The sequence below is a fragment of the Gavialis gangeticus genome, unplaced genomic scaffold, assembly GCF_001723915.1.
Source record: "Gavialis gangeticus isolate Ggan-Ray unplaced genomic scaffold, GavGan_comp1, whole genome shotgun sequence".
NCBI classification, from domain to species: Eukaryota; Metazoa; Chordata; order Crocodylia; family Gavialidae; genus Gavialis; species Gavialis gangeticus.
Window position 1 is genome coordinate 32,406,025 of NW_017728996.1, and position 11,255 is coordinate 32,417,279.

The 11,255-nt window shown below is 43.4% G+C and overlaps 1 protein-coding gene and 1 long non-coding RNA gene across 3 annotated transcripts in view; one reads left to right on the forward strand and one right to left on the reverse strand.

The window, feature by feature from the left end:
• Positions 1–890: 890 nt before the first annotated feature.
• RFX7 (regulatory factor X7) overlaps positions 891–11,255 on the reverse strand; it is a 103,246-nt gene continuing 92,881 nt past the window's right edge. For both annotated transcript variants that reach the window (XM_019504265.1, XM_019504264.1), the window contains exons 8-10: positions 7,950–8,245; positions 2,318–6,384; positions 891–1,652 (exon numbers count right to left, since the gene is read on the reverse strand). In XM_019504265.1, the coding sequence (XP_019359810.1) occupies positions 3,085–6,384; positions 7,950–8,245 (3,596 nt within the window). In that variant the 3' untranslated portion in view covers positions 891–1,652; positions 2,318–3,084. The remainder of the gene's footprint in view (positions 1,653–2,317; positions 6,385–7,949; positions 8,246–11,255) is intronic.
• LOC109288636 overlaps positions 3,432–11,255 on the forward strand; it is a 9,381-nt gene continuing 1,557 nt past the window's right edge. Inside the window, exons 1-2 of the long non-coding RNA XR_002095198.1 lie at positions 3,432–3,519; positions 8,622–8,917. This is a non-coding gene — a long non-coding RNA (uncharacterized LOC109288636). The remainder of the gene's footprint in view (positions 3,520–8,621; positions 8,918–11,255) is intronic.

Consider the following 11,255-nt stretch of genomic DNA (forward strand, 5'->3'; position numbering starts at 1 on the left):
AGATTTGGAAAGATTTGATGATTTGGACATAGGCACAGCTTTAAATGTTTGTTCTACAGACCTCAAGGTACCAGGTGGTTTGTGAACACTGAGATGGTGGGGCGCATGGAGTGTCCCACAGGAGCACAGGGGGGTTCCCAGCAGACTTGGCAGCAGACTGAGAAATGGATCAGAAGCACTTCCAGTTCACTTCTGGGCCTGCTGGGGAGTGCACTGGGGGACCCCTGTGTCTCTTCAGCTCAGCTAATAGTGCCTCCTGGGTCTGGGGGGGGGGCACCCAGTACTTCCAGTCCACTTCTGGGTTTGCCGCTGAGCATGCAGGGAGCCCCCTTGCACTCCTGTGGGACACTCCATCTGCCCCACCATCACAGCATTCATGAGCTGCGCCTGGTACCTCAAGGTATGTAGAAAAAAACATTTAAAGCTGTGTCTATGGCCGAATTGCTGACTCTCCAAGTCAGCATCAAATCTTCAGATTCAAATTCAGCTGAACTGAATTGGGACTGTGATCTGGATCAATGAACTGAATTGCTGTCCCCGATTCAGGCCGAATCCAAATTGAATACGGCCCATTTCACACACCCCTACTTCTCAGTCACCTAATGCAAGTCAGAGAAATGCTCCCTACTCTGTTTTAAGATTAAATTATGTCAATTTACATTGGATAGCACAAACCCTATACAATGGTTAGGAGACAAAGCAACAAAGGGATTTGCTTGCCTGGAAGCCCAAGCAGGCTTCTTCTTGGCCAACAGTTTGACTGTACAGATCTCCTTTGTTGCATCAGAGCCATGGATGGTTAAGTACCCTTCTCTGTTCACCATTAGAGAAGTTTATAACCCTCACGTTATTCTTTTTAAAGACTAGGAATAACATTTTCAAAAGTGGTTTAGTGACTTGAGTATAAATCCCATTTTCAAGAGACTTGGAAAGTACAATATTGACTTGCAATGAGACTGTCTGGGTAGCACCTAAATCACTTTGAATATGAAACTTAAGGTATGGATGAATTATCAAATTAAAGGTGAGTTAAAATGTGTAAGAGTGTATGATGGTAAGTCTCCACTCCCTTTTAACTTGTGCCATTTGATAATTTGTCCATGCCCTTAGGCTCCTAAATTACTTAAATACTCTAAAAAATTTTATTCCAGGTCTTTTGTGTTTGTAAAGTGCCTAGGAATGTTATGGCTCTACACAAAGTATTTCTAACCATTCTCCACCAAATTAGGTAATATTTTTATCATCTTTGTTTTCAGGAGACACAGAAAGACCCCCAGCAGGTCAGAACAGAAGGGGTTTAAAAACAAATCTTAAAAAACAGTAGTATTTTTATGATTTCATGCAGCCATTCTTAATTAAAAGGACGCCAAGTATAATGTCCCTTTCTCTAACTGATAAATAATAAAACAGTAACTAACATTTTATAATGCATGGTATCTCTGGGGTTATTAAGCCTCAGTGCTCAGAATCATTTTTCATGCATTTTTTTTTTACCTGGTATCAAAAACTAACATTTAAAGTAAAAACTAAATTATTGTGAGGTCATGAATATTTATGTCTAAAAACCCTAAATAGATTTTGTTTTCTTTTAAATAAAATTTTAGTGCATTTTTCTCTTTCCTTGATCATTTCATGATAGTTTTTCCTATCAGCTCTTTCATACAGGTGTAAACCAGGGATTGGCAAAATACAGCCCGAGGCCAGATCTAGCCCATCAAGGGGTTTTACCTGGCCCAGGTGCAGAGGGCAGCCCAGGCCATACTGCCTGCGGCTGGTCCCGCCAACCCCAGGCATGCAGCGGGGTTGGGGTGGCACCACAGCTGGACTCAGCTTCCCAGCAGCCCCAAAGTCATTCCTTCCAGCTGCTGTTAGTGTTGCTGCCACTGCCTGGGCACCACAGCCCGTCCAGCCTGCCCCCACTGTCAGGGGCACTGTATGAAGTGGGGTCTCTAAGGAGAATGGCTCAGAACCTGCACAGGCAGGGTGCACGTGGCTAGGTGAACAGGATAGGTCCAGGGGCAGGAAGCAGTGTCTGGGAGCAGGGTAGGTGGGTGGGGCTGGGATCACGAGGCAGTAACAGCATAGGCCAGGGCCTGGGGCAGAGCCATGATCTGCTCCCCATCCATCCCTGCAACAGGTGCTGTTTCCATGAGCAGGGGCATGCAGGAAGCAGATTGCGGCTCTGTCCCGGGCCCCGGCCCCGGCCCCGGCCCCACGCTGTCACCACCTGCAATCCCGGCCCCAGCCCCTGCTGTCTCACTCCCAGACACCGCTCCCTACCTGCCTATGTCCCCATCCCATCTGTCTGGCTGATCACACCCTGTCCGTGCACGTTCCAGGTTGGTCTCCATGGAGACCACACCTACCCGCTTTGTCCAGCCCTGGCAGTGGGTGCGGCAGGTTGCATTGGATCAGTTATCCCCCGCAACCAACAGCTCACCAAAACTCCCTAAGGGGCCCTCCAGCCCAAATAATTGCCCACCCATGGTGCAAATAGTTCTTTCTGGTGGTGCCACAGAGGTCTCTCATGGTTCACTACTGAGCAGCATCCAGAGGTGCTGTACAGTGATACATCACCGCTTACATGCCACTCATCATGATGAACCCCCCACCTGCTTAATCAACACCTACTTGTCTGAAGGCACAATACATTTCAGACTTGGATAACAAAGACTGACAAGTATCTACTTAAAAGTAGAAGGCAATACAAAGTACTGAATGCCTAGTAACAAGCTAGATTTAAAACCCTCTCTTCAAAACCCTCTCAACATCTCTACTCCAGTTATCAATGCTGGTTCTCAGCCACTTTATTTTGGTAGAATAAGAAATGCTATTAAGTGGGAATGCTATAAAATTTAAATTGTAATACTGGCTCTTCAATAGCCCATTATCTTCAGAAATTTATTTAAAATTGATAAGACTTGCCTATTCCCTGCTGAAAAATGAGCGACTGGTACAGCAAACTTTTAAAAAATGCCACAATACATAGCAAGTGTTTCTGCTGCGGGAGGCACTTCCATTAAGACAAATACAATACATCTGTCTTTTACATACAGTGTGCTACATACATATTATAAAACAAAATTAACCCAACATTTCAACGGCAGAATGATCTTTACTCTCCATCCACTCAAAACCTGATGTAGTCATTGAGTTAATGGATTCATTACAGATTTGTTGAAACAATGGGTCATTCTTTAACTCCTCCAGTGTAGCATCATCGTCTTGTCCCTGCTGACGACCTGGATCAAACAGTAGATTTGTGTCTAAAGTGTTCAGATCATTAATGCTGCCTGAGAGGTCGGAAGACAACCTGATGTCGTTGGAAAAGACAGATGCAACATTATTGAGATCAGATGCCACCTGATTCACCAGCTGCTGGTTGGTTTGCAGGTTGTCCTCCTCTAAAAGGTCTTTTACAGTGCTGCTGAAATCTAATTGCTGCTCTCCAATTTCTGATTGTGCTTGGTTGTCTCCAGAAGAAAAACTGATCTGATCGGTGCTGCTGTTTTTTGTGAGGTAAGTTGGTGTTTGGAATTCATAAACTGAAGTGCTGGAATTGATCATATTTTGTGAGTTGGCACTAGAAAAAGTGTTCGTTTCTAAAATTTGAGTGAGATTCATCCTCGCTGTATAATTTGAGGGCATGTTGTTCATTCCCAAACCTCTCACTGCATCATCGCTATCAGAGTCAAGTTTGTTTAACAACACGTTAGTTATTTTTTTAGTGTTTGGTTGTTTCTGAAGAGACGGAAAGGCTGTCTGCATCATGACAGTCAACGGAACAGACTGGCTTCTCTGAGCTATATTATTGGCACTGGTGTCTGCATGGATATTTGTGAACACATTGTGAACTTCTGGTGTCACTGGACTTCCAAAAGAGGTCAGGTTAGAGCGTGGTAAGTTAGAAACAGGATAGACAGTGCTTCCGCTAAGATTACGTTGGCGATGGACAGCAGGGCTCACACTCCGGCATCTGAAACTATTTCCAAGAGAGGAATTTGTCCCCTTGTTGTCCAGTGGGGCAGGAACAGCAAAGCCTTCTTGTTTGGTGGTGCTGTTTACAGAGACTCCCTGATGCTGCACAGGTGAAACAGGAGTCACACGGCCAAAGTGAGTATCATGGAGCCGGGACTGAGACTGATATGATTGGCCAGGAACTGCAAAAGCATGAGGTTTCCTGAAACGATCTTCCACTAACTCCTGATAGCTTGGAAGGATGCCATGGCTTGAAACGGATGAATTACCAACTCCACTGTACCCATTGTTCATCCACTCAAGTTTGGTTTTATCAGGGTGGGTAGCCATAGGTCGCTGCATTGGTTTCACAGGACTACTGGAGACAATGCTGGCATCATGGTATGCCATGCTAGAGCTTATTGGAGTAAATGCAAATGGATTTCTGCATTCCACAGGACTAGGAGGGACACTGCTGCTGCAGTTAGAATGAGGCGTTCCAATGGGTGTGTGCCGGCTGCTTCCTAGAGCACTGTCTACAGGAGTAGTTTGAGCCAGTCTTGAACATGGACTCTCTCGTGACACATTCTGAGACCCCGCCATCATTTCTGATGTGGGGGTTGGAGTCGGGGTGGGGGTTGGAGTGGGAGTAGGAGTGGGAGTGGGAGTGTGAATTGGAGTGCCACTGTTATGGACTGAATGGTAGAAGTGAGCACTGCTTGGATGAGATGACACTGGAGCTCCTGGAGCTGCTGCCTGGCTCTGAAGTGCCATTGCTAGACAACCCCCATAAGGATGTGAATTCATAGACATTTGCTCCTCCATGAGCACCAGTTCCTCTACAATGCTGTCCTGTGTGAGGTCATCATCAAATGAAAAGAAGTTCTCATTTGACTGGGGGACTGTGTGTTCAAAGTCTTTTAGCTCAGACTGCAAAGGTAACTGATTTGAAGACTGTCCTTGAATTTGATCCAAAGGAGATTCCTGGATCTGACTCTGTAACTGTTGGCTGTATGCTTCCTGCTGTATGCCTTCACAGTGCACTGGTTCCCACACAGATTCCTGTAAATCACTAGAGCCAGAGTGTCCTGCAATAGTCATAACACTGATATCCTGCTGCTGTTCACAGTTCACAGATGTGAAGTCCGAGGTTTTAGTGATATGCTGCCAGGCATTTGGATTAAAGCTGCCATCAGATTTTGAATCATTTTCTAAGATAAACAAGTTCCCTTCCAATTTTACTTTTACATCTGGAGATGATGCTGTGAGCTGCTGTCCTAAAGCAGCATCACCAGTATTTACATTAGAACCTAATGGACAGTTTGTCACTAAGTGCGTTGATGTTGCAGAATTTACTTTTATAGTTACTTTGCCAGGAATTTGAGGAAGTGCAGGAGTACTGTCATTTTTAGCAAGTGATGCAACCTTCTGAACCTTCTTAACACTGATCACTTTTTGAACTTCCATGTTGTTACCAACTGAAAGCTGCCCCACCAGTGGCTTCTTTGCAGGCGGCACCTGGGAATCCTGAAGTGTGGAAGACAGTCGCTTCCTTGGACTTTTAGTGCATGCTTTGTCTTTAATAGCAGAGTCACCACTAGGAGGCGAACTGATGCTGGTGCTGGAGAAATTTTGACTGGCAACTGAGAGGGTGAGAGTGCTTTGATTATTGCCTGCTGAAGAAACTGGTGTGATTTCGCTAGGTTGGGTTTTATATTTGGTCCTTGCTTCTTCAGCTCCCTGATCACAGCCCTTAACTGTTTTCACTTCACTGATGCCCTCTGGTGAAGCTTTCAGGTTTGAATCCTCAAAATTACTCCTCTGAGCAGCAGGCAGGCCAGAGGCTCCCTTTAAAGGCTTAGACATGTCAGAATTCTCTTGGCACTGTGTTTGGTTCTCATCCAGTAATGCTTCTGGTTCCATTTTGATCTCAACTGCAGATGTTGCTGCAACACTGCCAGTCTTAGATCCTGGAGACTGAAGTGAAACGACAGATCCATTTTTAATTTGTGGTACAGTCCTTGACTCTTCTGTTGCTCCTGTACTGCTATTCACTGAAGTTGCCTGTTTGACGGGTACACTACTGCTGCTAGGGGCAAGAGATATTGCTGTCATTTTTACCACATTTAAGGAATTCACGTGTGGAGCTGGCACAACAGTCTTAATTGGGCTACTGGTGAAGAGCACCGTAGTGGGGGAACGGATGGTGAGAGCACTGGTGTTTGCTGGCTTAGGTAGGATCTGTGGGTAACGAGGCCGTGCAGAACGGTCACCAACTGGACTGGCTGGAACATTCTGAGGAGTCTTTGGTGACTGTTTGACTGATTGCATGTGCTGAGTGACCACCTGAACGTTGAGCGGAAGAACCTTACTATCAGATGCGGCCATGGGACTGGGAGATGTTACCAGTTGTCTGGTCCTCGGTACCTATTTGTGTAGAAAACAAAAATGTGGTTTAAACAAAAATGTAGGCACCTAAAGAAATCTAATGGCTTGTGTTAACCTAAGGGATGGCAGAAAAAGATCTACATCTTAAGGATTAAAAGGATGCTAGTTATTCGTGTGTAAACTGGCACCATCCTGTGCCCTATGCACCCTTCCAAAGTAGCAGTGTTCACCATAAATATTCAACACACAAAACAGCTGCTCTTCCATACTACTGGTCAACTTCCACACAACTTACATAACAAACAGGAGCAGCCATGTCACACCATCCCACAGCCCACCTCATTCCCAAATGCCTGGGAAAAAATGAAAAAATAGAAATGAGCGTTTAAACCAATGAAAGATCACAACGGAAGAATCAAGCTGTGCTGTATTTAAGTGTTTTGAGGAGTATTTGGAAACCACTGCTTTCAGCTTACTAGAACTCATGCTAATTCCTTGGGTCTTGGCAATCAAAGTTGAAGCCCCAGTCCATACCAACATCTGTGCACTCCCTTCCTTGAACAAAGGAAGCTAAAGTGTGGAGAAGGTGTTCAAACATTATCAGTTTTCAAAATTCCAGCAGTAAATACAATGCAAACCAAACATTATTCAGGGCAGAAGAGCCAAAAAAAAGAAGAAATCAGTATTACTCAGCTGAAGCAGTCTAGTCAAGTCTGTTCTATTGTTAAAAAAAAAAAAAAAGTCAAAGGTCCACCGGCATTGGGCTAGCCTGGTACTCAGCAGAAGACACACAGTGGAATGATGTGGCAGGTAGCATGATATCTGGCTGCCTGTGACTGCTCAGTACAAATGACCATATACCCATTTACAGTTGAGTCAACTGAGGACAACCTTTGACACAAGTCCAAAGTAAAGGTCAGACTGACACCTCTGAACCATCACAAGACACCTTAAAACCCCTCTACCATCATGACCCTCTGCTCCTTTGTACAGATATTCAAATGAGAGCAGAGAGATAGTTAGCTGTGTTAGTCTGAAGTCAGGCCAAAGGTAGAGCAAGGTGGCACCTTACAGACTACTGATTCAGTCATGACCTTTCACAGGCAGCAACCTACTTCATAGTTTTTAAGGTGCCAGCCTTCCTTCTGTCAAGTAAGGTTGAAACTAATGCCAGTGATGATCCCTCTAAATCAGTAAAGCTGCATTTACACTACATATTAAGTGTTTAAGCAATGCATTGTGTGGGTTTCTGCAGCTTGGGAAACTTTGCCCTAAACATATAATTCTTCTAATACATAACCCAAATTATTCCTAAGTTCTGCTGCCACTGACTTATGCCAAAGATAAGCTTAGCCCATGCTATGTGTCATTCTATTGCTTCCACATCCATCATGCAAAATTATTACATTTATGGCTCTGGCACTTACTTGACATAAAAGAAAAAGCCACTGAGACAGAAAAGGGCCTTTGTATCCCTATGTGTGACATGTCTATTCCATTTACACTACCACTTAGGTATTTCTCAGGACTAATGTAAACAGTGAACAACACTTTCTCTAAGACTGTCTGGCTTGAAAGGTTTGGAGAACACTGGAGAACGTTACCGGTATGGGGCTGGGGACAGCTGCCACTACGATACCAATAGGCTGAGGAGACAAGATGGCAGGGCTTCCATTAGAAATACTAGCTACTCCATTTGTTGTAGCGCCTTCTGTTTTCTTAGCTGGAGACTCTCCTGGCAAGGGAGACTGAAGTTTCTGTTCCTGTTGCTTCTTTTGGATCTTACGCTGTAGCTGCTGCTTGGCATCGACAGGAGATGACAAAGTTTTCACTTGAGGCTGAAAGGAATTGCTTTCAGCAGTGGGTATAAAAGCAGAGGGCTGGGAAATCCCTTTTATTCCTGAAAGCAAAAAGAAAATGGCTGAAATGATATGTGCCAGGTCTTGTGCCTGATACTTTGTATGGAAATACATACTTGGTAGCACATCAGACATGTGAAAGCATCACAGTTATCAAGTGGGGTTTATACTTGAACAGGTATTCAGTATCAATTTATTTCTAACATACAAGATAAGAACCCTTGGTGTCAGGCAACTTGGATACTCTTTACTGTTGTCAAATAACTGCATTAATATTCTGTTTCTGGAAATCCCAATTTGCCTAATCAAAATGAACAATACTATGACAGTGCATTTCATACAACTGACAGTAGAGGGCAATGAATATATTTTGGAAGACACTTGTTAAACCATCTTTATCGGGTCTTTTGTTTCCAGTATTTTAAAGCAGATCTAAAATACAAATTTCCTTAGCTTGTGGAAGAAGCAGCACTAAATGGAGAAGACAACATTCAAATCACCTTGGAGTATGTAATAACTAATACCAGCTGCAGTACAGAGATTTAATTGATAACAGCATCTAATGGCCAATGCTGGAAGTATGTCACTATGCTATTAACACATGGAAGAAAAAGTGAGAGGGATATTGAAAGGACGACAAGAAAAAAAGGCAAAAGAAAGGTGAAAAGGTGATGGCACTCAGAAGAGGAGATGCCCCTGTTGATTGTAAACAGGTAACAGGCCTTCCAGGCAAGTCCAATCAGGGATCATTCTCATGTGTGTAGCTCGAATCAATCCCTGTTTTAACCTGTTATCAAATCATGTTACAAGCTCGTTCTTCAGAAGGTTAAAGTATTATTTGGTAACTGAATCTGAGGATTAGCATGTTCTTAAAGAAATCTCCCACTACTGTCACCTGCCTGTGTAAAAGTGTTATAACACTGTTTCCTTTAACATTACAAGTATTTAAAAAGTATACATGAAGTAACTTCTAAGAATTTTCCAGATACATCATCTAAGCCAACTGCCAGACCTAACTTGTACAGCATCAGCTCTGAAACTGCTTTCAAGACTCCAACCTCAAAGCAACACTCACTAGGCTTTGAGTAAGAATAGAAAGACTACAGAATGTCACCTTTTTTCAGCTTGGTTTCATTCAGGGAAAACCTGCCCCAGTTTAGCTTTCACTTGCTGCAGGGTAGGAGGCAAAAGGACAGTAACCATAAAGCAGTTAGTCCCCACCCTCTGTTAATTTTGGAAAAAGTCTTTTAACATTTTATAGGAGTGATTAAACCCCCATCCTTCAAGGGTTTATGCCAATTTCCAAGAATTAGGTGGTTTTCTTGTTTCTTCTTTTGATGCATCTGGTCCTACCCAGTATTAGGTTGGATAAAATGAACTGATTCAAAATGGCAGTTCTTATCTTCACCTGCACAAAGGGAAATGCAAACCTTAACTATCAAGTATTTTTGTAGCTTCTTAATAATGAACAAAAGGCTAAATAAAACTGCAAAAACCCCAAAGGCGCACAACTTGCTCAGAAGCTGCACAGCCAACCCCCTTCAGCACCTTTTATTTTTAATGTGGTAGTTGCTGACACCTGCTGACCTAGTTGCGCTGCATGAATCAGAGCAAACAATTCAGGAAAGTGTGTGCCTGATATGCCCGAAGAGCACCCCTAAGAACACCAGCTGCTGATAGACAGTTACATATAATCAAGTAGCAAATGCAGTTACAATCCAGGCTTTGTCTACTACCACTTTCATGGTGCTGTCACTATAGGCTCTATCCGGCCACTATGACCCTAATCTAGCAAAGCATTAAGCATGCACTCAAATTTAAGCACAGAAATAGACTTATTACTTTAAACATGAAAATATTCATATTGTAACTTAAATATGTTTTTGAAGTGCCTCACAGGCTCAGGACCTATATGACACAAGGGTTATAGGAAACACAGGACCACTCTGGAAGGGACAGTCAATTCTTCTTCCTAGTGGTGACACATGCACTTGCTATGTACCTTTGGGAGTGGTACTAGTAATCTGGCAACAGCACTGTGCAAGACAGAAAACATATTCTTCGACTGTAGAGCTTGAATTCTACAAACACCCATGAAGTATGTGGCGACTGGAATGCCCAACAGAAACTGGAAAGGCTATACTTGTACTGTAAAATGGCTCAGATCACCAAGATTGAGTCGCTAGCAGATTGCAAATTCATACCCGTTCCTGGGGACTGGGAGAAAGAATTTGAGGAAAAGCACTGTGAACTCTTCTTTTGTTTGGTTAAACTTTCCTCATTTCATCTGCCTTCTCTAGATTACACAGTCCCTTTTTGCTAATTACCCTAAAATCCCAGTCAATGTAAACCACAGATTATGAGGTCACTTTAAGGCCAATTCAGGCTTCTTTCTCTCTTACTAACTTGCAAACTTCTCCAGCCAGAGCAGACAATATTCTGCTACTCCCCATCTTTCTTTGTAAGAGGAAAATTTAAGAAGTTGTACCTGCAGCAAATATGGTCAAGCCAATGTTCCTCTTTTATGTGGTGAAAAGAACCATTTTAACAGTCCAGACTGATATCACAGAACAGGCACAGTTCATGCAATGGCAATGCCATCTTCCCCTTTCCAATTCTCCTTGGGCTTCCTACTCAGTCAACCAACAAAAGGGAACTAATTGTGGCAGCAGTTTAGGCCCAGATTCAGGAAAGCACTTAAATACAACCTTAAAGCCATCCCTATTCAATGGTTAAGTTCTGTTCACAGCTGGGACATTCACTGAATTGAGGTCTTTGTGATGCAGATTTTAATCATTAGGAGCTGGTGGCTAGGGGTGTGAAAAATGGGCTGTATTCAATTTGGATTTGGCCCAAATCAGGAACAGTGATTCGATTTGTTGATTTGGATCACTGTTTCCGATTCGATTCAGCTGAATCTGAAGATTCGATGCTGATTCAGAGAATCAGCGATTGAGCCAGACACAGCTTTAAATGTTTTTTCTATGTACCTCGAGGTCCCAGGCACAGCTGGTGAACGCTGCAATGGTGGGGTGGATGGAGCATCCCACA